The sequence below is a fragment of the Gouania willdenowi genome, chromosome 16 (assembly GCF_900634775.1).
Source record: "Gouania willdenowi chromosome 16, fGouWil2.1, whole genome shotgun sequence".
NCBI classification, from domain to species: Eukaryota; Metazoa; Chordata; class Actinopteri; order Blenniiformes; family Gobiesocidae; genus Gouania; species Gouania willdenowi.
Window position 1 is genome coordinate 29,995,786 of NC_041059.1, and position 27,508 is coordinate 30,023,293.

Here is a 27,508-nt window from a genome sequence, read left to right on the forward strand (position 1 = left end):
CTGTTAGCACAGATACTTGTATACAGTTGGTGTTTGTTGGCTAGGAAACATTACCATTGGTCATTCCAAGACATAATGACATAATGGCCTTAAGCTGACATTGTAGATTCCAGGAAAATACTGTAGATGTATATATGTATAATACTAACACCTTACCTCATAGATCCCCAATGTATAAAAAACAAGCATGGATTTTATATATGCATGAGATCAGGTTATCTCAAAGTTATTGGTCATTTTCAGGCTGAGCCTTGTCCTCCAGCAGACCACGAGTCTTTAACTAAGAGAGTTATGCAGAGGAACACAAGTTGCTGGAGTCTATATTAGATTCCTGCAAAGCGCTGATCCAAACCAGGTCATCAGGTGTCCAACCTCCAGCCTATGAATGAGAAAATAGGAGAACAAAGCTTCCATTCAGAAACATGACCAGCGAAGAAGTGTCTCGGCCCTGCCAGTGAGAGCACACCAGTCAGGACGGGCTGCAACTGAAGAAGAACGACCTGCGACTCCTCAAATAGCCACCGAAGGCTTCTCATGGCTGCTTCCAAGTACGTTCATTACCAGGGCCTGATGCTGCCCTCAGAGGCCCACAGCACACAGAGCCTAGACTACGCTCACAACCTCCATGTGCACGACACAGACGTGTTTGCTGTCACTTACCCCAAATCAGGTACAGTATACTTGGTATTTCATTTTGGAGGGCAATCAGTGTGGTTTAGGCAGAGGTGAAAGTAACGGATTACAAGTGCTCACGTTGAGTTGCTTTTATGGGTACTTGTCCTTTTTTGAGTAATTAATTTTACTTGTACTTAAGTATGTTTTAGAATAAGTAAAGTAATTTGTTACATATCCACACCCAACCGTGACTAAGTCAATTATTACTTTTTATTTTAAAATGATAAACGGACATTGTGAAACTACAAAAAATGAAATAACCAGACAACAATCACATGCATCACATGATAGTTGACCAACCAGATTAAACGTAATGTACGGTGCAAAAACAGCATTGAATGCTGGTTATTTTCTCAGTTTTAGAGTTCATAAATGTAACTATATACTTAGAGCCTGAGATTTTTTTTTTTTTTTTTGAATTGAAGTAATTGGTGTTATTATATTTTCAAAAAAGATTTGTACATTTTGATAAACCTTTTATTTTATTCAGATGCCTTTGTGGAAAATAAATGAAGTTCCAATAGTACAAGATTGAACTCTTCCTTTTTAAGTTCATACATAGATGTTTACTGTATGTAAGGGAACCATGGCAAGATTTGTTACCAAAAATAAACACGGGGGCTGAAAGTAACTATTAACGTTAACGTTGAGTATTATCTAATTGAGCTACTTTTACTTGCACTTGAGTGTTTTATGTATGACTTACTTGTACTTGTAATTCAGTACAATTTCAATCAATTAACAGTACTTCTATTTGCGTATGTCAGTACTCTTTACACCTCTGGGTTTAGGTTTAGATACTTTTTTGTTGAAAGGATGAGACTTATAGGATAGTGTATACATGGCCTTGTAGTTGTGATGTTTGTTTAGTTGTTTTTTTTAATTTAATCTAAGTGTCTGTGATGATAGCTATTACTATAGCATCATATATACTTTATCATCATATATACAGTATAATGATACATTACTAATGACAATGAACACAAAAGCTTCTGAAATATTTGTAATCTGCTCCTAACCTAACTAAACTTCTGATAACTTTAATATATTTAGTGCAATAATTTTTTTTATTTATTTTTATTTATTTATTTATCTGTTTATTCATTGGCAAATTATTTAGTGCAATAAGTTGTTCTGCAACTATGACACTTTGCACTGGCCAAACTGGACCCTCCAACAAACCCAACCAGCCTGCAGGCCACATGTTTGATACCTCTGAGTCATTGTGAGTCATGCAAACATACAGTACAACGCCCTGTTTGGGAAATATACAAACTAACTGCTATTTAAATAGGATGCTTTGGTTTACTCTGAATGTGTTGATACTATATTAAGTGTTGCTCTGTGAGAACTGAGCAGCATTATGTTATTGCAGACCAGATTAGACTGTAAACCAGTTAATTTGTTTATATATATAAATCCAGATTATACATATTTATTTATTGGCGGGGACAAGGAGCGATATTTACATATTTAGAGACAGTACGACTAGAGATGTTTTATTGTACAGCCTGAATGATAGCGGTGAATAATAATAATAATAATAATAATAATAATAATAATAATAATAATAATAATTGTAGAAACGTTTTCTACAATATATATAATGACATTATAAAAGACGAAATGTAAGCTTTTCTTTAAAAGAAGCAGACCAGATGATGCGAATAAAAACTATTTAATCACGCGCGTGACGTAACGTTTACCTGTAAGTGCCACGCGCCGAGGAAGTAGCTCTCCCTTGCTGCGTTCACGGTACCACACACAATGTGATTTTCAGACCGACAGAAACTGGTTATTTATTTATTTTTGTCGTAAATAATGATAACACGTTAAGAACTAAAAATGGAAATAATTTAAAAAAAATAAAAAAGCTTTGGGAACAGAAATATTTAATTTCAGACCTGTTGTACACACCTACCATGTGTGTAACTTTTTTCTTTACGCCTGTGAACGCATTAGCCAAGCATTCGTTCAGGTACACACAACCAGCCTTTGGGCGGAAACAATGAAACATGGAGCCGAGCTCAGATAAGTACATGCGGCTTGAGACGCTGCTGCTGCCCCTGGAGACCCACTCCTCTCTCAGTGTACGGTTCGCCCTCAGCTTCTGCTTTAGAGACGACGATGTTATCGCTGTTACCTACCCGAAGTCAGGTCAGGACATAAGGCTTTATTATTCTACCAAACACCGCTCATCATGTGGACTTAGTGATAAGCTGTGATTGATCCTGACATTATTATTATTATTGTTATTATTATTAACACGTTAATATGAAGGTAAAGGCGCGTTTGTCACGCTGCTTTTAGTCTTATTGTTGAATTATACTGTTTTCATTCATTCATATTAAGGATTAAGGTTTGTGTTCAAACTATTTAAAGTCATTTAGTCATTTGCATGTTTCAACATGTAGGAAATACACGAAATGTGTGGCTCTGGGCGAGAGGCATGCAGACAGATTTACACACACACACACACACACACACATACACGCACACACACACACACACACACACACATTAATTAATTAATCTCATAACAATATTTGACAGTTTTTCCAATTTAAATGGATTTTGGTATATAACGAAATCAATGAAAACAGCACATGTGCTTAAATAACTAGTGTTTATTATTTTCATCACTGAGTGCTAACAATGTGCATAATGAATAAAGAATATTATGATGGAAGTGTCTATTGATACGTAACAATAGCCATGGGACTATGGGTACGTTTTCCGTACCTTTTCTACAGAAGTGTAATGTTTTCACTGTGTCAGGAAGGCCAAGAATTCTTCCTTTCGCTGCCGTTGGTTCAAATTCCACTTTTGTCATATTTTTTTTTCATTGTAACATATTTAAAGGGGACATATCATGCTAAATCCACTTTTTTAGCTCTTAAATGCATTTTGTTGTATATTTAGAGTGCTTAGAAGTACAGAAAAAAATCAAATTAGTCTCTTCAGGTGCTCCGTAGATATCTTTATATTCTGTTTTGCTCATATTTTTTAATCTGTTTCGATTTTTCTATTCTCTATTTTGTTTTTTGAACAATAACGTCAGTGTTTGCAGCGGAACTGCCAAATTAGGACATCAACTCCAGGTCCAACACTTCGAGCAATCCGCCATTTTTATTTCTCGCTTTTATTTTATAGTCCAAGCTCAAGGATGCAGAAGTTAGGAGAGGATAAGTCAAAATGTTCAGTTGTTGGATGTAGTAACCCACACGCTTCATTACACCGTCTCCCAGCATCAGAACCTTTTCAAAGTGCCTGGTTGAGTTTTATTTTTCACAGAAATCTATCCACATCTGTGGGTAAGGTCATTTTTGTGTGCGCTAAGCACTTCAAGGATGACTGCTTCTGCAACCTCCGCCAGTATAAAGAAGGATTTGCCAAAGACTTTGTCTGATTGAGGGTTCAATTCCTTCTATCTTTGGAGACGACAAACAGAGCACTTCAGTAAGCTGTAAATAACGCTAAAAAGTGTGATGATAAGACGTCCCTGTCATTGTTTTGTTAGCATTAGCAGTTGCACCGTCTTCATATGTTAGCGCTGTGTGCTCGTTTTAGATCCTTGATGATATGGCCTACGTGGTTTAATTTAAGTTTAAAGTTTTCATTAGTCATTTCATTTTGCCGTTTTTGTCTCCGAAAAGACTGTATTAAAATGCATTTCGTGACGTTAGCTTGGCGCTAGCGTTAGCTCGGTGCTTGTGTTAGCTCACTTGTTAGGGTTCTGCAGGTTCATCATCTTCATTTTCATCTCACTCCGCCGGGTCAGACTCTGGCTCGAACATGTAAGGCTGGATGGACAAGTCTTCTGTTGTTGACATTTTGTAAATAACCTCTGAATAAAAAGTTTATGCGCCGCTACATAGCCGTATCTCTTCTATCAAACTACAAAAATGGCCGAGCAGGGTGGAGTTGAACCGAGTGTCACCTGAAGAGGGGGCGGGGTATGGAGTGTCTCATTTGCATTTAAAGAGACCACCAAACACCAAAACGAGTTGCTCTCAGAAGCACATCAGAAAAAGGGTAGAAAAGGGGCCTGTGGAGCTATAATAATGAGGAATTCAGACCCAAGCATTGCAGTTCCGCTTTATATAGACCACAACTGTATGATTTATATGTAAAAAGGAAGGATTTAAAACCATGATATGTCCCCTTTAACATGGCAAATTCCACCTTTAAAAATACATATACAGAAAAAATAATAATTTTAGGGTATTTCCTGGGTTAGGGTTAGGGCTAAAATAAAAGGGTTAGCGGGGTAGCTAAAAATAAATACGAGCTAAAATAAAACTGACATAACTTTAAGTCACGTGGTGCACCTACGTATCACTTGTCCTAAACTGGCCAACCAGGGACGCTGCATATTAATAGACCTGTAGTCTATTCATATGTTTCCGTATGAATAGCCACACAATTCAAAGGCACACCGCAGACTTTTTGACATAATGATTCAAAATGCATCCATATCGATTTTTTTTAATTAATTTTCTTTCTTTCCTTTAGTTAAACAGGAAATACTTTTCCACCGTAGGAGACATTGTAACTGCACAAAGAAGTGCGCTGAAACCTGGGCATGTTGACCAGCTTGTGGTTTTTCAATAAAATCTAAAAAGAAAGTACTAACTTTCTGCATTTATTTGTTGTTCTAGCCTAGAACAACAAACTTCTAGACATATACCTTAGTTAAGTTGCATTAAAGCCAGAGTTGGTTTAAAAACCACAGGCAGATTGTATATTATTTTTTTATTTTCAGTTGTTGGCAAATGGCATGTTAAAGCCAATGTTTTGAGCGTAAAATATGCCAATAAAATATATTTCATACATAATGTTCTCATGAAGGTGTACACATTTACAGATTAGTTGTTTCTTAAGTCATACATTAAAAAAAAATTGCAATTATCACCTTATACTTTATTATCGGGATATATCGTATTGTATCGTGACCGTATCGGGATACGAATTGTATCGCCAGATGCCAGGCAATACACACTCTTAGTACATACCAACCTAATAAATAACATGATTTACTTTCCTTGTCTGTACTCATAACATTATAGTGATTCATTGACTGTAGTAAGTTGTATAGGTGAAATCAATGTTTTTTTGTGATCAGTTGTACTTTGATTTCAGTAAAGTTGAATGACTTGTTCAACCTTTGAATATCATCTTATGGAGGTGTCATATTTACATGCACTTAGATACCTTTATCATGAGCATAACTTCCAGGAAACATTCTGGACAAGCACTGCTACTAAGTCTTTGAGAGGATAAATGATAATAAGACTCCATCTCTAATCCTTTACAAATTCTGCAGGAACAATCTGGATGCAAGAGATCCTCCCACTGGTGCTGAATGGGGGCGATTTGACCCCAATCCATACCATTCCTAACTGGGACCGCGTCCCCTGGCTGGAGGAGAAAAGACTAGAGTTGGTTGTGAACCAGTTACTGCCTCCAAGAGCACTGGTCACACATTTCACCTATAACATCATGCCACCTTCCTTTCACACCTCCAGAGCCAAGGTCAGACTCTGTGCATTAAAGGAACAAATGTAATACATAAAACAATACACAAAGTGTAATGAACCTGTTTCCCCCTCTGTTTGTGTCGTAGGTTATCTACGTCATGAGGAACCCCTTGGATGCGGTGGTATCTTCATACTATTTCCACCAGATGGCAGAATTCCTCGATGATCCAGGAAGTTTTGACGAGTTCATTGACAGATTCTTGGAGGGCAGAGGTCAGACTTCACATCAATCCGTGTTCGTCCTTTGGTTATTCCGTTTTAAAAACCAAAGAAACAAAGAAACAATGTCATTATTTTTGTTTCACTGACTTAAAACCAAAACAGAAATACAGAGACTTCAAAAACCAGATAAGCAGCGTTTTTTTTTTTTGTTTTAATAATAATCTTGTTCTGTTTGTGAGATATTTGGATATTTACGGGCAAATTAGAGCAGGACCTTTAGCGCGTCACATTCTGTCAGAGTGAACAGAACCAGAACTGAAGTTCACTGCACTTGGTTTCCCTTCACAGGTCATGGACCACATCTGTTTTGGATTTATTTCAGCAGTTTTCTGCTCCTGTTTTCATGCAGTCTGTGGATGTTTGAGCTCATAAAAAGCTGCTCACGTTTTAAGTTTTGTTTTGTGGTGTTACGGTCCAAATAGTATCCAAATAAACTGGTGACTGACTATCGACTGTGAGGCTGGTGTGAGGAACAATAGATGTTAGAACTTCTACCATTTGACACTTTTGCAAAAAACAATTACACAGATTTCTTGAGGGCAGTAAAAATATTTATTTTGCACGTTATGATACCGCTAGCCGCCACTACCGACAGCCGTCAACTCACGAAAGTTGATCACAAAAAATGAGGAGCACCATTAGATTCATTACACCACCTCAGGTTCTTTAATCATATATCATGTGCATGCTTTTCGTAACATCCTTTTTAATTATTTTTTTTAATGTATTGATTCTTTTTTTCTCAGAGAGTAAAAGTCTGCCCCCGTCTGTGATTCCCCTCTGTGTGGTGAGAATAAAATGTGAAGCTAGTTTCCCCGTAAATATCCAAATATCTCACAAACAGAACACGATTTAATATTAAAACAGAAAAACGTCGCTTATCTGGTTTTTGATTTGTCTGTATTTACATGTTTAGGTTTTAAGTCAGTAAAACAAAATAACCACACCTTTTATTTGTTATTTTGATTTGGTTTTAAAACAGAATAACCAAAGAACAAACAGTATACGAATTCACATCACACATTGATCAACATATTTTGACCTTTCACATCTTAAAGAAAATACTTTTCATCCACCCAATTATCGCTCAATACCTGCTGCTGCTTCAGATTTTAAGGAAATTATTAAAAAAAATAAATAAAAATACACTTTAATATAAAACATGAGTGAGTGCTGCCAATTTGTAATTGAAACGGTGTCCTTTGGAGGGTGTGAGGGAACATCAGAAACCAGTTATTCATAGATGTGTTTCTAATCAGATATGATTGTGTGTGTTTCTTGGCAGGATACAGTAGGGATGTAACGATTCACTCAACTCCCGATACGATTCGATTCACGATACTGGGTTCACGATACAATTTTCTCACGATTTATTTTACAAAATGGGAATGTTGACAAATGACTGAAAAATATTCCTTTATTTTTTTGGGGAAAATACTGTACTATTTTCCTTTTATTTTTCATTGTCAAAAGAATCCCTTGATAAACTATGCAAAATGATTTAATTTAACTAAAAATAAATCTTGAATGAAATACATAAAGGAATAATACAAATGAAGAAGAAACCTATTAATTTAAATTCTGGTTCTATAGTAAACAATTCAAAACTGCATAATAGTTCTTTTTCTTTTTAAAAGTGCAACTGAAAATGTATTTTGTGACTTAACAATTGGACTTTAAAAAAAAAAAAAAAAACACTCATTTTACTGTATTTACGTCAGATATTTGTTTAGACCAGCAGAGGGCGCTGGTAACCCAGTGGTCGGTTGGCATGCAGTTATTCCACCAGTGAAGAAGAGAAGCTATGCTAGCAGACAGAGCTAATAGAAAAACGTGACTTTTACAGATATTCACGTAATATTACAGATATTCTTCCGGTGCTAAAGGAGTAAAGAATCATTTATGAGCATGTTTAACAGTAAATGGCGGCCAGAAAGAAAATAGTAGCAGATTCCGCCCGTCACGTCCGCTTCTGGAAGGATTAATATATAGCGCCCTCTGCTGTTTAATAAAAATTACTGCGATTCAATTTTCAGAGCATCGATGTGAACCGTGGTACCTATGAATCGATTTTTAACTGCCTTACGATTAATCGTTACATCACTAGGATACACAGCAGTGACTAATGTGTGTGTGTGATGGTTGAATGTTTTCTTCTAGTGATGTTTGGGAAATGGACGGATCACGTGAAGAGCTGGAGGCACACAAAGCTGGGGGACAGAATCATGTACATCACCTATGAGGAAATGGTTCAGGTGAGAGTTGATATTTCTTCATTTGTACAGAAATACTGCATCGGTGGCTTCTGCTGAAGACTATAAATATCATTATTGATTATCAATCGTATGATATTCAATGCACCCGTGACCCCCCACACATTTGTTCTGATTGGTGATCAAATGTGTAAAACGTCACCATGTTACTGATTATCCCCAGCTGAGTCCCTGACAGTCGTGACAACATATTTTCATTTCCATCAAAGAGGTCACTTGGCCTGACCTCAGAGTACTTTAAAATGACTCCTCATTCACTTAAATACAGTATGCCTTGTAAATACAGTGAATCTCCACCACTAACACCTGCAAATAACTTAGATAAAAATATGGAGCCGTTTGTAACGGATAATTCAGGTTACCACAACAGATATCTCCACTCTGTATTTGTGATGCCTTTTTTCCTTTAGTACTGCTTTGGTATGGGCACTGTACTGTATGAGACCTAGGTCCAGTTTTTCAAAAGTTATCAGCTTGGATTCTGGAAAACGGATTGGATGAAATCATGAAAATGGGGTTTTCAAAAAAAAAAAAAAACGGTTTAAGTAATCTGATTAGATCATGTAATCCAATCTTGCTTTTGATCTGGAACAAATCTTTAGTTTTGGTTTTTCAGGACTTTTTCTTTGCTCCAAAAAATCTGGATTAAACTGATCCCATCAGAAGGGTGTATTCAGCGTTGATTTCAAGCGCAAAATGTTATGAAACTTTATAAAGTGTATCAAATGATACTATATTTGTATCATGCAGTATAGTCTACAAGATATCCAATTTATTCATAAGGTTTTAATCTGTCAGACAACAGTGATTAATTAGGTTATAACGTACTAAGCCTTTCAGTATAGGCCTACAGAAAAGTAGAAAATGTTTGGCCTCATAAAATAATCCCTTAAACAGCTGTCAATATTGATCACAAATAATATATTTAATTCTGTCACTAATTGATGTATATTCATCACAGTCAAAAATAGTGTTGTGTTGTTTTTAGGTTATTTTTAGTGATGCATGCAATGATGAAACACTCCAAATCAGAAATAGTGTCTAACTGTTGCACGTCCTGTTTGATGGTTCTGATCTGATTCTGGTTCTGGCAGAATGCAGGAGGTTGGTCTGGGTCTCCAAAGCCTTGTAGCGTCTTTCATCAAACAAAGATGAGCACTGGTTATCCAGATTTGGTGATCCAGAAAAGCTTCTATCCAGATCAGATTGATCCAATCCAATGTTGCTTTGAAAAACCGGCTCAAAAGTCAAATGGATTACATGATCATGAATAGTAAAAAAAAAAAAAAAGTATGACCAAATCTGGATAATTTTATCCGGATTAATCCTTTTGAGAAACTAGGCCCTGGTGTCCAGGTGTAGTTATCTTGTTGGATCTGTAATTTCAGGCAGAAAGAAGCATCTCAACCAATGTGATGAGTCAGCTCTATTGATACACTCGTGTGTGCGTGTGCCTATGTGTGTGTGCACATGTGTGTGTGTGGTCACTACTTTGGTCACAGGAAAGCGCTGCAATATGATTACGTAACGTTTCTTTTTCATTTCTGCTAAAATACATTTTTTTACAGAACATTTTCACATAAATGTAGGACAAAATGGATCCTTTATCAGTTCAATTAAGGACGCATAGTTTTATGTTCAGATATAGGGCTGAGAGATATTTCTTTTATTTCTGTATTTTTCAATGTTTGTCTCTTGTGGGCCCTAACACTATTGCTTTGGTTTGAACATCCTCACAACTGTGCATGTTTTCACATGACCTCAAGGTTACGGAGCAGAGTTGGTCTGCTCTGTGATATATGGCTAATTTAGGTTTGTATTGGACTCTTTGTACGAAGAAGGGCCCAGCCTAGAAGATAACTGTGCTTGTGTTTTTACTTTTTAACAAAGAGATCAATATAGACAGAGACACACAGACTTAGAGATACATAGGCTTCTTCTGCTAGCCACCGGTGTGTGTATTTTAATTGTGATTGTAACTAGAATAAACCACATTGAAATAGTAATACTTGTGTCATCTGTCCTCGGAGCTGTTCAATAAAAGATCCAGGAAGAAGGTAGAGAAAAACCTTACTGGATGATTCTATATTGTAAGGGAAGGTGGCGGCAACCCTCGTTGAGAACCATTGCTACTGCTAACAGTTCTACTGCTAACAGTCGTTCAGTGTTGTAAGGACCAAAAATAATTTTCAGTTCCTTAGAAACTGAAAACTCTTAAAGATCAGAGTCTGCTAAGTCCTTTTGTTTTGTCCTAATATTACTACAAATAATGCTCACAAAATTGATGTGGAGACTAAAACTAGCAAAAAAAATGGCTTTGATAAATTAGAAATGTTCTTTAGGGCTAGTCTAAATATCCACTTGAACATCTGACCTATAGAAAAAGAAGACACATGGACTTTTTTCACCCAGTTATAAATGCTTCTCTCCACAGGACCTACCTGCAGCTATTAGACGTATTTCTACATTCCTGGGTCGTAGACTGAGTGAGGAAACCATTCAGAAGATTGCAGAGCACTGTTCCTTCAACGCCATGAAGGCCAACACTATGTCCAACTTCAGCCTGGTCCCAAAGCAGTTTATGGACAACGACAAGTCTTCTTTTCTCAGGAAAGGTGAGACGACAGACTGAGACTCACCGTTTTGCTTTTAGCTTGTAAAGGGAACTAGTATTGCTTCACAGTCAGCTCCCATTGGTCCATATCACTGTCTAAGATCCAGATTTAGAAGCTTTTGATTCACACATCCTTTGTGGTGATTTTGCAATTTCTTTTTTTTTCCAGGTAAATCTGGAGATTGGAAAAACCACTTTAGTGCTGAGCAGCTGGCCCGGTTCTCATCAGTGATTTGCAAAGATCTGGGGGATGAAATCCTTTCTCTGCCTTATGAACTGAATCAGCTGGAACACAGAGGAAATGAAAATGAGTCACAATAATGAAAGCCTGAATTGTGTATAGCTTGCAATGGAGGATTGAAATATTTAGTATCTTTTCCTGCATTCCTAATGTACGTATAGTCCTTTTTAAATGCTGATACCTAAAGTATTCCACAGGATGTACAGCAGCCTGAACCCATTCAGACATTTGGACTGTTTCTACTAAAGGAACTATAGACCAATCCGACATTTCAACTACACATTTGTGAGATTAAGTTGGTCAAAGTTCGCGCAACAATTCAATTCAACTTTATTTGTAAATCGCAAATTACAACTAAGTCATCTCAATGCGCTTATCAAAATATAAAATTCATAATAAGAAAGAAAAAACCCAACTACTCCACATGAACAAGTATTTAGTGACAGTGGGAAAAAAAACTCCTAGAAATCTCTGTTAGAACCAGGTTCAGAGGTGGCAGCCATCTGCTTTGACTGGTTGGGGTTAGTGGACAGAAGGACCAACAGAACAGGATAGAGAGGTAGAACATCAGAGTGTCTCAGGCTAGTTGAGCCGTGAACCACAGATCAGGAACTGTCATCATCAGCTTCACGACATCTGAAACAGAAAAGAGAGAGAAGAGCGAGGAGAAGGCACTGACTGCAGAAAAACATGATACAGTATTATCAAGTCAGCCTGCCTTGGCCTTGGGCCTCACTCCCAGTGGCCTAGTCAGCATTTATTGTAAAGGCAATGAATCTCTTCTCATTTATTGGTAAGCTAACAGCGACTCCAAGGTCTGTAAATGTGACCATGAACAGACAAGCTCATGTCCGCTCTAGCGGTTAGGTTATGTTATGATTCGGTTCTTCAAGCAACAACCCATGGTGCTATGGGTTGGCACCAGGCATGATGGCACAATGTGCATCATGCCTGGTGCACATTGTGCCATTAAGGACTGCAGTCACTCAGAAAGTGAAAATGGGAGAAGTTCACAGCTGTAATGGTACTTCAAGTTTTATCTGTAATTCAATGTTAATATTGCATTCATTATGATACCCTCAGAAACACAAAATGTAAAAAAAAAAAAAAAAAAAAAGGTATGTAATTGTATGATGATGTTATTGTTGATAACTGACTTGAGAACATTTTAAAGTTCAGTTTCTGATGTTTTTATAGTTAAACATGTTGAGTACAACTACACCTTGTAGCTCTTGAGTATTTGCGTGTTTCAGTCTATCTGTAATCTATCAACTGTCAGTCAGTTAAATGTGCATGTTTGCCTTTGTAGTTGTCCTTTGATCTGCGTGTTAGATGAGTGTGCATTTATTTTAGTTACTCCTCCTACATACACGAGGTCCATAAGTAGGCTCTATAACTTTCTCCCACCCGTCTGTGAAAATATATCTAAAAGGGGATCGGGCAGTTTAAGGTTGTCTTAAACCAGCAGGATTTTATATTCATTTTCAGCAGCCAATAATTGCTTTACCTTCAAAGGGATAATCCACCACTTCTGGTCCCAGGCTGCAACGTGGTGTTAGATCCTCCTTTAGCTTGCCAGCAACTCAATCCTCATTCTTTTTAACTGCTGCTCTTTCCAGTACTTAAATTCATCAATATTCCATATATTTCTAGTGTCTCTCATTATAGAAAGTTGTATTTGGTTGGTTTTCACCTTCGACTCAATTCCACAATACAGTGCGTGGCTGATATGTTGGAATGGTCATCTTTTTAATGGCAGCCAGTGAACCTGATATTACATACTGAACTACACATTTCATAATTTAGGGAAATGTGTTATTTTTGTTGCAATGAACATGAAAACATAAACGTTTGACCTTCACTGTAGACATATGTTACCAGAACTCAAAAAAATTAAGATTGCCTCAATTTTTTTGAAGTCTTCCAGAACTTTAAAGGTTGGAAGACTGGCTACTTGTACTTTTTTATTACAGTAAAATTAAAGTGCTATATGAATTAAGTTTCTTTTCTTTAATAATCCCTAGTTGAAACAATAGGACTTTTATCATTCCTAACATGTGATTACTGGTACTTTTTTCTAAGTTGTACTTAAGTTGTGTTTTTAAGTTATGCTTACTTATAAACAAATATAGTTCCATTTATTCAAAAAAGAACATTTTACACTACTTGACATAATTAAGTTAGTAGAATTTTTTTCTTTAACTTTGAGTATAAACTACTTAATCTATTTAATTACTTTGAACGTTTGGGTTTACAGTGCTTTATTCTCTTGAGTAGTAATTCTAAGAATAGTTTGGCAGAGGCTCTTCATTTACAGAAAGGTCACGTGTAAACCATGAGCTCGTGCACATCGCAATGCAAAAGAACAGATGATGGAATGACTGGTAAAAGCCAAATATCAGTGAGGGTAACCGTCACACGAAAAGTCATATCCTGTCTGAATGTATTGCAACTTAATTTAAATAAACTTTTATCTCCTTTTTGTATTTCCTGATTCCACAAAGTGGTCAGTGACTTTATCCTGATATGAATATTGTTATTGGAAAAATAGCCACTGGTTCCATTTCTCAGCTATGGACTGGTTTATTGGGTGTCTGGTTTGTGCAGAGATCATTACCAGTCTTTAATCCACCTGTCAGGGTCATCGAGTGATGGCAGATTCATACACACACAATGCTTAACAACTGTATTAGACCACCTGGAAATCTTTCAAAAACTTGTTTTAAACTAAAAACGTTATTGGAATTTCAAACTGAATTCACCTTTTTATACCCAAATTTGATTCCAAAATGAATCAAGCATAACATTCAACCACAAAAACTAATTATTTGGCATAATCAAGAAATAAGAATGTGCTTTACTATTTTTTTTTACCTCTTTTTTTATTTTTGTAAATCAGTGAAAAATCAGTGTTTTCAACCTTTGGGGTCTGACCCCACATGGGGTCACATGAAATATCCATGAATTTGAATGATTGAGAACTTTTGATTGAGAAATATGTGTAAAGACCCTGTTTGTGTGAGGTACTGTATTTAGGACACAGCACACATATCTTTTATTTAATTTTATAGTTTGGACCAGGCTAGGCATCAGTCAGAGGGCCCAACACAGCAACAGCTTCAATCTCCACCAGTCCACCCTGCAGACAGGAGAGGACAACAGGGTTAAATTAAGTCTCAAACATTATCAGATCAATTAATTAAAGTTAAGGAGGGGAGAACTTACTCTAGGAAGAGCTGCAACCTGGTAGGCTGCACGGGCTGGAAAGTTGGTGCTGAAAACTACAGAGAATGTGGTTTAAATGTCAGTAAAAGGTAAAGGTAAAGTGGATTATTTAGTGGGTAACTTGTCCCTCCATTCCCTTTCGACACCATTACTTGCATTTCTTAGTCTGTTTAATATTACTAAACCTGACACCTGGTTCTATTACTATTAGTATCCACAGTAATTTCTTCTTTTAACTCTTTGACACCAGCAGGTGGAGGTAAAGTAGCGTGTGATGTGTTTGTGTTTCAGTAGGGACAAGACGCAACGTTCAAATGATAGAGATCCGCTAAATATTATCATCATCAATATTAAATATTATTATTCAATTATACTCCTTAGTTCTGGCATTTGCAACCACTCACATATTTTGTCTTCTTCAGGATTAGTTTGAATTATTCTGTTATATCAGTTCATAGCTTTCTGGCAGACAGTTAAAATCTGAATTCATAAAGAAATATAAAAACATTTTCAAATGGGATACTAATTAAATGTTAACATTTTATAGTTATTACATTTGAAATTACATTAAATTTGATGTACATTGATTAACAGTTAAATAGGTGTACCTAATAAAATGTAGGCAGTGGCTATCCCTACGGTTGCCGTATCAATATACCGACTTTCTATCTGTACGCAGCGCCCCTCATTGGCCAGTTTAGGTCACGTGTCTAAGACTAAACCTAACCCTAAAAATTGTTGTGATATAGGGTTATAACCTAACCCTAAGATGCTACGTACGTGTACTTTGCGAAACGTAGCAATAGCACGGGGGGTTGTATGTACGGCAACCGTATGAATAGACACTTTCTAAAATGTATGATGACAATATGAAAAAGTAATTGAAAAGTAATACTTTGAGCGATACTTACACTGCCTGTAAACGTCGTTGACGTTGGTGAAGTCGTTCATGTCGGCTAAGAGCACTGTGGTCTTGACAACTGTGGAAGAACAATGCTACACAAATTAGCTTAAAATAAAAGCTGGCAAGTTTTTGCTTCATTCAATTAAACGTCTATCTGTCAGAGTCTGTTAAGTTTTGTTCATGTTTAGCCCCTTTGGTCCCCTTTTTGTTTTTCTGAGAGTCTTTTTTTATTCTGTTTTCAAGTTTAGCTGCATGTTTTAACTCTTGGGTGCGTTTTAATAGTCCCTCTTATCTCCTTTCCTATCCACTTTTCCTTAACTCCGTGGATGATGTCACAGGGGTAAGGAAAGGTGTTAGGAGACTTCCTAAAGGAGTTAGGGAAAGGCCAGCACATTGTCTTTTCCTATCCACTGTTCCTTAACCCCCAGAAGTGTTTAAGTGGTGGCCATAATAGGGAGTGTTCAAATTCTCTAAAAGAAAAGGAAAGGAGGCTCAATGCTTCCTTTATAACCTCCTTTAGCCTAGGAAACGCTGATGCATCGTTCACCAAAGGAGACCAGATAATGCTGACCCACAATTCCTTGTGGCGACAACATTTAAAGAGACTCGCTTGTCCGAGCACTCACGGAAACTCATGAAGACTAAAAACAGACACTCTCATTCATGAAAAAGGGATCAAAGACATTTTAACCACATTATGTTTTATTCAAAGTATATCATTCACCGAGGAACGCTTTGTGCAGTTGTGTATGCCTACAACATTATGTAGGCCTATATCTTGCACAAATGCAACAATTTCATAAAATCATACTTATGTTGGATTAATGTTCATTTCTGAGTAGAAGGTGAGTGATAGCAACCATTCTCAGTGTTTCACTGTTTCTCGTAGCATGGTAGCCTCTTTTCCTTTGATTTACATTCAAACCTTGTGATCGCTAAGTTAAGTGAGTAGATTTCAGCCTGGCTATGTGTGCACTCTTGTGACAGAGGAGGAGATTACAGACCAATCATAATCACAGAGAAACTGTAGAGCAACTTACGTCACAATTGAGGGATAATTCTCTAAAAACATGAAGATTTCAAATCCATAATTCAGACCAAAAACAACAATTGCTGCAGTAAGAGCAGGAAGTAATTAAGCAGGAATTGATGAGTGTTAATGATTAAATTAGTGAGATTATAAAAAGACACTGATCAGTTTCACTTTCTCTTTTACCTTGTCTGTGGCTCTAATGCTGCGTTCATACAGGTCAGCCTAAACCATAAGGTAAAGATATTTATATATTATACTATCTACAGGACTGAGGCTCCTTGTATTACACCAAACATTAATTATTTTATTCATTTATCGATGCACGCAGGCTTTATCAGTTGACTTATTTTACTTATCAGTTCATCAGATAAAACTCTATATATTTACTATAGGATGTCATCGGTAAATGAAAGGATTGCATCGATGTCTAAATATTCTCTTTCCTGTCAGCTGTCACATCAGATCCACACAGAGACGTGTTCACACATCACCTTTTATTGGGCAGGTCATTGTCTAAGATAGCTGATTGGTCAGGAGGCGGGACTATTGGTACTCGCACAAATCTTATCCAGAACAAAACCTGGTCCCGACCAGGTTAGTCGTTCAGCCTACGTTACCATTGTAATTTAGCTCCGTAGGACATTGGCCAGTTTCATAGTCCAGCACAGTAGCACATACTGATTTAATCATGGAAGTTAGCACATTAAGAGGTAATCTAACTTTGTGGTATAGGCCCTGAATGGTTGCTGGTTCGTTGCCAGTTATTCTCCTTGTTTGCTGTTTCTCAAGCCTTCTTTTGCCTCTTTGGATTTCTCTTGGTTTTGATAATGAAACATGGACTATTATCATGAGCACTATGCCTGCCGCCTCAATCACTTCCTGTATTTGGGTCTTTTACCACCACATCCCTGCAGCGTGACACCATCTTTTTCTATCAAATCTGTTAAATCTCTGGATTTCAAACATTTCCTCACCATTAGCATAAGTGCAGCCAGCAGCTTTAAGGATTTCACCCATGTTCAAAAGTGCCTGGAGGGAAAAAAGAACAATAGTTACCTGTACTGTGGAGCACAGTAACATCATATGGACAGAGACATTTTCACAACCTGTGTAATACAACATTAGTAGTTTAGTTTCCTGGGAGCTGGTGTAATATGAAGAGTGGTGGAGTGTTGTCACCTGTTTGGTTTGAGCCTGAACTCCGCCCTCCACCAGCTGTCCAGTGCCAGGATCCATCCCCAGCTGTCCTGACACGTACATGGTCCGATCCACCACCACTGCTTGACTGACACATAAAAAAACAAGGAAGATATGAGGAAATGTAACGTTTGGTGCTCTGGTAGCAATAAGGGACTAGGATTGAGAAAAACCTAGGTAAGGGATTTAGCCAGGCTAATCCTAATATCCTGGATAAATTAATCCGGGATATAACTGGAACAGCCGTTTCACTAAAGAGAAAATACATTAGTTACCATGGAGATCTATTTTGTGCAGCCAGACTCAACCTGCGGCTCTGGAGCCTCATGTGGCTCTTTGACGCTTATGCAATGGCTCCCTATAGCTTTAAAAAAAAAAACAATTGAAATAAAAAGTTATATATTTTTTTACAGAGGCTATTAATGATTAATGATAAATAAAAGATATACTGTAACAATTTGTTAACCTAAAAATAAATCACATTGTGCAATGACTCAGCACCTTCCTACTTCACCTCCTGCAACATCTACAGACCATCAACTTTCCTGTGCCTGTGGCTAACCTTAAGTTTTAAATCCCTGGTAAGATAATTAAACCAACAAAAACATTTTAATTGTGTAGGAACAGATTCATTTAACCACCAATGTGCTGGTTAAATATGCATGCTTTATGTGTGGCAAGAAATGAGCAATTAGCATGTGTTGATCACATGATCATGTGTTATCAAATTCACGTTACTTTTTGTAGCCTTTCAAATATATTAACTAAAAAAACTTCTTTATATAACATTGTGTTCATGTAAAGTGAGATGCATAAGAATTTGAAGACGCAAGATACTGTATTTTTTCTTGATGTCAATTTATTTTATCTTATTTTAAACTGTTTTTAAGTTGCTATTTACGTGATCAATATAAATCAAATCAAATTAAATCAAACATTATTCTATATAATTTTACCTGTATAGAATGTAATACACTGTATTGTCTTCATTGAGAAGGTATATTGTTCAGCTCCAGGAGGACTTCAATCCAGGTGAGATGAGGTTAAATGTTCTCCTTGTAGACTAAAGGTTACAGACCCTGAGCTAGAGGCTCATTCAGAAACTGAAGTCTCTGACTGTGTTGATGCCATTTGCAAATGGATTTTTAATTTTTTAACCTGTAGGCTACAACTGGTTAAGGTTAATGACTGTGTCTCTGGTGAACTCACTGTGAGTATTGGCTCTCCACAGAGTTGTATTTTGAGCCCTTTGTTGTATTATATACTCTGTACACCCATGATTGTGTTGCATCTAATCCTAATGATCTAATAATCAAGTATGCAGATGACACAACTATTGTTGGTTTGATTTCCTCAAATGGTGACTCTTATTACACAATTGTGGTGCCAAACGTAGTGTCCTGGAGTGAGCTAAACAATGACTCTGAACACCTCAAAACCCTTTGAGTTGGTCTTTGATTTTAGTAAAAGTGAACCTGTACCTGTACCTGTTTTTTGTAAATGGTGCTGAGATCGAAATTGTTGAAAATTGTACATTTCTTGGTGTGAAATTGTCAAACGATCTAAGCTGGAATTCAGTTTCAAGTGCTGTCGTGAAGAAGTCTCACCAGCAGCTTTTCTTTCTGTGTAAATTGAAAGAATTTACTCTCAATAAGAAGATTACTTTACATTTTTACCGCTATGGTATAGAAAGTCTTCTTACTTCTACAATCATGGTGTGGTTTGGAAACGCTACAGTGAAAGAAAAGAAAGCTGTTGTCCGCTCTGGCAGTAGGACCATCGGTGCTTGTTTGAACTTCTCCCTTCTGTGGTAAATGTCGCCACAGAAAAAGCTTTTTTCCACAAGCTGTGATGTCTTTGAACGATGCACATGGATTAGGCTTCATTCTTTTTTACCTTTTAGTTGCGTTTTAACAAATGTCATTTTTAAAACTCTACTAGTACAGTGCCCGTCGGAAGTATGCATTAATGTGGGAGCTTAAGTAGAGTTAATTATGGCCAAATGAGTATGTGTTTGAAGGTTGGATGTACAAAGAGGTGTACATACTCTGTGGTGTTATAAAGGGGTTTATTTGCGGGTGCAAAATAAAACAGCGTGTGCGATTTCCCTGGTTTAATTCTCTGGGACATGAACATCAATCAATCAATCAATCAATCTTTATTTGTATAGCGCCAAATCATAACCAATGGTATCTCAAGGCACTTTACAGTAGAGCAGTCTTAAGGACGGACTCTTCATTTTATGGATACACACATATGCATATATACGTATATACACATACATATGTATCCCACACCCAACATGAATTCATCATGGCGGCAAGGAAAACCTTCTGTTAAGCAGCAGGAACCTTGTGTGGATCCCATTCCTATGATGAACAGCCATCCACGTTATGCTGTGTTGGGTGTGTGCAGAGAAAAGGGTGGAGACAGAGCCACTGAGTCTCTGTAACTCCACACTGAGGATCCCACGGACCTGCAAGACAAAAGCCAGAAGGAGTACAGGAGCAAACACACAAGGGAAGAAGCAGACATAGAGGGAGTGTTTGAAAGAGGAATGGGACCCTCTCCGGTCCCTCTCTAACCTAAATGACTTCTCTCTTAACGCCCTCTCCAACCTCTCTCCAACCGAGCATGCCAGACCCCCCCCCCCCCCGGCAGTCTATGCCTATTGCATCTTAATTATGAGCTATGAGCTGGTTCCTAACTAAAAGCTTTATCAAAGAGGAATGTTTTGAGCCTAACCTTAAAGGTAGAGAGGGTGTCTGCCCCCCGAACCGTGGTTGGTAGATGGTTCCAGAGAAGTGGGGCCTGATAACTGAAAGCTCTTCCTCCTATACTACTTTTAGAGATGAATGGAACAACGAGTAGTCCAGCATTTTGAGAGCGTAGTATTCTGGGGGGATTGTATGGCACTACAAGCTCCTTGAGATAGACTGGTGCCTGTCCATTTAGGGCTTTATAAGTGAGAAGAAGAATCTTGAATTCTATTCTATATTTTATGGGAAGCCAATGCAGAGAGGCTAATACAGGAGTAATGTGATCTCTTCTCCTAGTTTTAGTCAGTACACGTGCTGCAGCATTTTGAACCAGCTGAAGTGTCTTAAGCGACTTGCTCGGGCAGCCTGCTAAAAGAGAATTACAATAATCCAGTCTAGAGGTAACAAAAGCATGGACTAGTTGTTAGGTCTAAATACGTTAAGACCGTTGCTCAATCACAACTCAAGGAGAAAAAACACTATCTGACTTAAAAGGCGACCAGAGGCAGAGAGGTGCGAGCTGCAGCTCGGAGAAAAACCCAACAAAAGAGACACAAAAGTCCGATATAAGTTGGATTGCTCTGACGGTGATGCCTCAGAACTAGGTATTTATTATAGAAAACATAGACCACACCCAGAGGGCTGTGCAACAACGCTCTGGGTGCAGGGTTAATACCATATATGGTAACACAAAAACTTTGGGGGAGAAACAGCTCATATGTCCATGCAGTGGGTCACATACCCCCACACTGGCCCAAACTAGTTTAAACCAGCTATGGTGGACAATGGATATGTTTTGCAAACACACACACACACACACACACACACACACACACACACACACACACACACACACACACACACACACACACACACACACACACACACACACACACACACACACACACACACACAGTTAATCATGGATAATTTCATATTCTAACTATCGTTTAATCATTTAACTATAACTAATAAAGTAATAAAAACCCACACACACTATAACATATCTTACACTAGTTTTTCGGCGTCGCCCTGAGACAGGATAGATCTGATTTTAGCAATGTTACGGAGATGAAAGAAGGCAGTTCTTGAAGTTTGTTTTATGTGAGAGTTGAAGGATAAGTCCTGATCAAATAGAACCCCAAGGTTTCTAACAGTTGTGCTTTGTGCCAGAGTAATGCCATCTAGGGCAGTTAGGCTAGCATAGGTTTCTCTAAGGTGTCGCGGGCCCAGTACAATGACCTCAGTCTTGTCTGAGTTGAGAAGAAGAAACATGATAAATGTGTTTGCTGATTTTTTTACTCACTTTTATATTTTTTTTGTTTGGTGTATTTTTCTGTAATGTATGTTTTTTGGAGTCATTCTATGTATTTGCGTATCTTTCTGTTGTGTTTTTGTGCATTTTTTGTATAATTATAGTTTTTTTGTTGCCATTGTAGTGTGATTCTGGAGTCATTTTGTGTAATGTTGTCTCTGGTCTTCGGAGAGAAAGGACGTGTGTTCACTCGCTCCGATAACACGACCCTGGGAGATTAACAGCTTACAGCTGCAGCTGGACAGCCTGAGAAAAAAAACTTGGGCCCAAGACGAAAAGAAAAATGGTTAAAAAACTTCATGCAGGCCCGACAGAACCTGATCCGGGTTTGGAAGAGGTCAAGGAGATGATATGAAACCTCAAAGACGATCTATCGTCTATCAAAGACGATCTATCTGCACGGATCACAGCCGAGATAAAGTCATTGGAAAAGACGCTGGAAAGATCACTGGAAAGCCTTCAAAGTGAAGTAAAGGTACTGAAACAACAGAATGTAATGAATGCTGAAGAGCTAAAACTGCTGAACGCGAGGGTTGAAGAGCTGGAACAAGAGGAAAGAGAGAAAGATGTCATCATTACAGGCCTAAAGATAGCACCCAGGAGCTACGCGAGTGCGTTGAAACAGACAACAGAAGCGAGTGACGAAGACACAAAATCGATTGAACAACAGGTCATTGACTACTTGGAGTCAAAAGACATTGTCCTGAACCCTAACAACATCAACTCCTGCCAACTCTTGCCAAAGCGTAATGACACCAGAGCTGTTAAAATCACCTTCACGAATGTGAAATTTAAAGTAGAACTATTGAAGCAAGGCAAGAAATTGAAAGAAACGAAGGTTTTCATGAATGAACACCTGACAAAACAAAACGCAAGCATCGCATGGAAGGCACGCCAAATAAAAAAAAGAGGAAAAATTCTGAAGACGTGGACAAGAAACTGCAGGATTTATATCACACCACTGGGAGAAGAGAACAGAAAACCAATCTTCATCAAAACGATGGAAGACTTGGGAAAATACGAAGGATCCACCTAAACAACATTACTGATGGTAATCACGGAGATGGACCCAGATCAATATTAACACTGGAAACAAGACTCTGACTGTGCTTACTTTTCGGAGACTGAATTCAATGTGGCACTGTCAGAAACTTGGCTAAATGAACAAAAAGGTATGAACTTTACGATAAAAGGATATAATTTTTTCTGTAAGAACAGATTATATAAGCCAGGTGGTGGGGTGGCATTATACATAAAAGATAACAATGAAATGGAGATACTAGAATCGATGAGTACAACTGTGGAAGGAGTAATGGAATGTGTAACAGTAAAAATAATGAGACCAAAGGGAGAGAACATATTAATCTGTTGTTTGTCTCCTGATTGCAAAATAGACATATCTAATGAGAACCTAACAAAATAATAGATGGAATATTAATAAATGACATCTCCGACCATTTACCAATATTTACAATATTTAATACTAACAACAACATCCACCCAGAAACACATGCAAAAAAAAAAGAAAAAATACATTATATAAAAAATATCTTAAAGACAAAACATTGAAAACAGAACTACATCCTATGGAAATTACAAGAAATACTACATACCAAATCACTGAAGACAATCTATTATTCCCTTATTGGGTCACATTTAAATTACTGCTCAGAAATCTGGGGAAACACCTACAAAATGTATCTTGAACCTTTATTTAAACTTGAAAAAAAAAGCAATTAGAATTCTATATAAAGCACCACATAACGCACACACAAATGAACTATTTGAAAAGGCCAAATACCTAAAACTGCAAAAAATAACACACTACAACACACAAATTCTCGCATTTAGGGCCTCACTTAAAACACTCCCATATCAAATACAAAAACGTTTCATATACAAACAAACTGCTTATAAACTAAGACATAGTAATGTGTTTATTGCGAGAAAGGGTTTAATCTAACATTGGAAAACACAGCACTGTCAATAGCTATTAACAGCTGGAATAACCTTGATGCAGAGACAAAACAAGGAGCTTCGAAAGAAGATGAACTTTTCTTTTGAACTGGAGGAACACAAACAACGTCGGGGAATGAAATCTGCAGGGAACAAGGACGACATGAACAACGATAGAGAGGAGGAATGAAAAAAAACAACACTGACTACAGATGAGAATAAATCCTACATGAAAAGGACAAAAAAAAAAATGAAATTGTGTTCAGAACAACCTAAGACTGTTTGGCCAGAGAGACAAGCTTTGATGTAAATTTTCTGTGTTCAAAACAGGGGACGGGACTTAGATAAGCAAACTGCTTCTCTCGTCTCCTTTTTCGGCATGTACAAAAAAAAAAAAAAAAAAGGAATAACAAAACTTCTGTGAATGCAACCATGTCGGAAATAAACTGAATAAATAAAAAATAAAGCATAAATAAATTTCTGTTATTTTGTGTATTTTTTGTATAAATATTTAGTTTTGTGCATTTCTGTTTTCAATTTAGTGTATTTTTTGGATAAGTATTTAGTTTAGTGTATTTTGAGTCATTTTCATATTTTTGTTGTGGTTTGGTGTATTTTTCTGTAATATATGTTTTTTCTCTCTCACACACGCTGCAGAGAAATGTGTAGCTTTCAACACAGCAGCCATTGCCGTCAATCACTTCCGGGTGAGGTCCATCCGGTCTAAATAGCGAACGGTCAAACTAACGTTTTGAAACGACATCATCACCAAATAAAAAAAGGGGTTTATTTTCGGGTGCAAAATAAAACAGTGTGTGAGAATTCCCTGGTTTAGTTCTATGGGACATAAAGATGATAAATGTGTTTGTTGTTTTTTTTTTACTCACTTTTATATTTTTTTGTTTGGTGTATTTTTCTGTAATGTATGTTTTTTTGGAGTCATTATGTATATTTGTGTATCTTTCTGTTGTGTTTTCGTGCATTTTTTGTACAATTATAGTTTTTTGTTGCCATTGTAGTGTGATTCTGTTGTCATGTGTATTTTTTGTATAAATATTTAGTTTTGTGTATTTTGAGTCATTTTCATATTTTTGTTGTATTTTTCTGTAATGTTTCTGTATTTTTTATTCTTTCAGTTGTGTTTTTGTGCATTTTTTTGTGTTTTATTTTACTCATTTAGTATATTTAAATAAATAAATACTGTGTGTGTGTGTGTGTGTTCCGTGAAATGTTTGAGACGCTGATAACAAAACTCCATAGACATTGTAGCGCCAATCAGAAATGTAACAAAACTGCGCACAACAAAACGTAAAGCTCCAAACTACATGAGTGAGAAAGTAAATTAAAGTATTACCTACAATTCGGCTGTCTGGTCAGAGCTTAGCTTCCATGCATGACACCACAGAGAATCTGCAGTTTTCCAGATGGAGAATTGAACAGGTTGAAGTCAATACCGACTCTAGTGAAACAGCGCGTTATTGAGCAACAGTTATATGGTTAAACAATGGGAAACGTGTCTGTAAAAGACTCACCAGTGACTGACGGTTTCAAATGATCTATTCAGAGAGCTCCCGTGTTTCGGTCTAAACTATCTCCCTCTCTCTCGCTCGTGTGTTTACAGTTCGTGTCTGCTTGGCTGTGTGCGCAGCGATTGGCTCTGGCCGCACTCGTGACTCTTGCTCGGGTGAGGAGCTGTGCAGTGAAATAGATATAGATGGTGCGCTAGCGCCCCCTCACACCCTGAGGTCAAAAGCTGAATAGGTTTCATTTCGGGGCCGTCCAGAAGTGAAATAAAATTAAAATAAACATTTTGAAACGTCCAAATTACTTCAAAATAACAGATACACACACTTGGGGTATTTGGAACCCGTTGACCAAGTTTCAGGTCGAACTCGCACTGCGTCGGGGAGATATTTGCTCCACACGCACGCACGCACACATGCACGCGCACACACAGACCTCCCTTGCTTTTATATGTAGATACTAGATTGTAACATTTTAAACTTATTTAACTATGTGGCTTGCTTGTTTTTAAGACCATCTTCTATGTTTTGTGAATGAATGTTTGACAGTGAACTTTGAGCTACTTGCACCTTTTTTTTCAATGTGGTTTTATACAGTAAATGGCAAATAAACTGAATCTGAATCTGAATCCTGACCAGGCTAAAGAACAGACTTGGCTTATCCTGCTGCTCAGTTAGCAGAGTTTCCAACTGATCTTAAAAGGATTTTATAGTGATTTTTTTTAATAAAAACATACAGTTATGTCATAAATAATGTTATAGAGAAGATTTGGCAAATTTTCCATGGGTGCAACCCACATCCTTACAAATTTGGCACCATTTAAAAAGATAAATAAATGAAAATAAACATGCTTTACAACTGTATAGGATTGAATTTGCAGCAAACGCACATTTCCTTCCTTTTTGTGTGAAGTGAATTTATTGTGGGATTCAACATAAAAAATGATTGATCACTGTTTTGACAGCTTCTGTGAAGAACTTCTGTTCCCAAATGTTAAAAGACACCACGTCAAAATCAGTGGATGCTGGGCCTTGATTTACATGCCCTGACCAGGCTTGTTTATTATTATTAAGTTTTTTTTATTATTATTATTTGTTTTTGTCTAGTTGAAGGGTTTTGTTTCTGAACTGAAGGGTTCAAACGTTAGAATATGGTGTAAAGTCCATGAGAGATTCATAGAGATGAACCTGGAACAGGTTTGAATTACAACTAGTTTTTATACAATTGTGTGACTGTGTGAGTCCTGACATGTTAACAGTGTGCTGCTGATTGACAGGTGCACAGATGCACTTTGCTCCTTAAACTAAAGCTTATCCACACAGACAGCAGCTCTTCATAAAGTGTAGGAACACACACTCAGATGGGACCATAGGTGTGTGTGTTCCTGCCTGTGTATTGGAGCTAATGCTCACCTGTAAGGACCGATAGCAGCAGGAGCTTTAGCTGTGTTGATGATTCTCCTGACAAGTGCAGCCATCTCACTACACAATATAGATCCAGATCCAGATCCTGATCCTGATCCAGATCCAGATCCAGATCCAGTCAACAGCACAGTGAGAAAAGAGAGAGAGCAGCTCCAGCAGTGACAGGGCAAAGAGCAACGCAGCGTCACCCTTTACCGTAAACAACCTAATAAGTGCGCAAACACGTTTTGTTTTTGCCCTTTGCAAACGTTGTGGAGGTGAATGCGGATTTAATGTGTTATCAACACTAAACTGTGAAGGAATGGGGAATAATCACTGCATAGATAATCTAAATTAGGCCACAAAATTGCTCTCAATTGCGTCAGTTCGCTACAAACTCCATGAATTGGACGTAATCTGGGTTGCCAGGTTAAGCGGAATTCAGTTCTCAATGTAATACTTTTAATTAAGCAATAATAGTTTCCCTGAGCACAAGTGTGTAGATGATTAATGGATTAATTAATGGATGATTCAACATTATTATTAAATTAACAAATGCCACAATGGTGATATATTTTTCACATTATAGACTTTGGAGAAGAAACTGTATGAAAAACGTTATAGTAA

The 27,508-nt window shown here is 37.3% G+C and overlaps 2 protein-coding genes across 3 annotated transcripts; one reads left to right on the forward strand and one right to left on the reverse strand.

Moving 5' to 3' along the window:
* The first annotated feature begins 449 nt into the window (after positions 1 to 449).
* Positions 450 to 11,990, forward strand: sult2st3 (sulfotransferase family 2, cytosolic sulfotransferase 3). Of its 2 annotated transcripts, none has more exons than XM_028471045.1 (6): positions 450 to 670; positions 6,002 to 6,210; positions 6,302 to 6,428; positions 8,598 to 8,692; positions 11,145 to 11,325; positions 11,494 to 11,990. In XM_028471045.1, the coding sequence occupies exons 1-6, from the start codon at positions 535 to 537 to the stop codon at positions 11,643 to 11,645; spliced, it is 900 nt and encodes a 299-aa protein (XP_028326846.1). In that variant the 5' UTR covers positions 450 to 534; the 3' UTR covers positions 11,646 to 11,990. The 2 variants fall into 2 exon arrangements, with proteins under 2 accessions (XP_028326846.1, XP_028326845.1); XM_028471044.1 differs by lacking the exon at positions 450 to 670 and adding an exon at positions 2,675 to 2,832.
* Positions 11,991 to 14,371: 2,381 nt separating this feature from the next.
* On the reverse strand, positions 14,372 to 27,213 carry LOC114478083 (2-iminobutanoate/2-iminopropanoate deaminase-like). The gene is made up of 6 exons (XM_028470904.1): positions 26,891 to 27,213; positions 17,907 to 18,012; positions 17,702 to 17,756; positions 15,702 to 15,770; positions 14,791 to 14,846; positions 14,372 to 14,704 (listed from the first exon to the last, which is right to left on the reverse strand). Exons 1-6 carry the CDS (start codon positions 26,953 to 26,955, stop codon positions 14,648 to 14,650), a joined length of 408 nt encoding a protein of 135 aa, XP_028326705.1. The 5' UTR covers positions 26,956 to 27,213; the 3' UTR covers positions 14,372 to 14,647.
* Between the last annotated feature and the right edge of the window lie 295 nt (positions 27,214 to 27,508).

What these genes read in the sequence shown, in the direction of transcription:
- sult2st3 (XM_028471044.1), top strand. Translation starts at nt 2,691, where the DNA reads ATGGAGCCGAGCTCAGATAAGTACATGCGGCTTGAGACGCTGCTGCTG. An exon ending in CAGATTCTTGGAGGGCAGAG is followed by an intron (nt 6,429 to 8,597) that starts GTCAGACTTCAC and finishes GTTTTCTTCTAG; the next exon opens with TGATGTTTGGGAAATGGACG. An exon ending in CCTATGAGGAAATGGTTCAG is followed by an intron (nt 8,693 to 11,144) that starts GTGAGAGTTGAT and finishes TTCTCTCCACAG; the next exon opens with GACCTACCTGCAGCTATTAG.
- LOC114478083 (XM_028470904.1), bottom strand. Translation starts at nt 26,955, where the DNA reads ATGGCTGCACTTGTCAGGAGAATCATCAACACAGCTAAAGCTCCTGCT. An exon ending in TGGCTGCACTTATGCTAATG is followed by an intron (nt 15,771 to 17,701) that starts GTGAGGAAATGT and finishes GTTCTTCCACAG; the next exon opens with TTGTCAAGACCACAGTGCTC. An exon ending in CAACGACGTTTACAGGCAGT is followed by an intron (nt 14,847 to 15,701) that starts GTAAGTATCGCT and finishes CATTCTCTGTAG; the next exon opens with TTTTCAGCACCAACTTTCCA.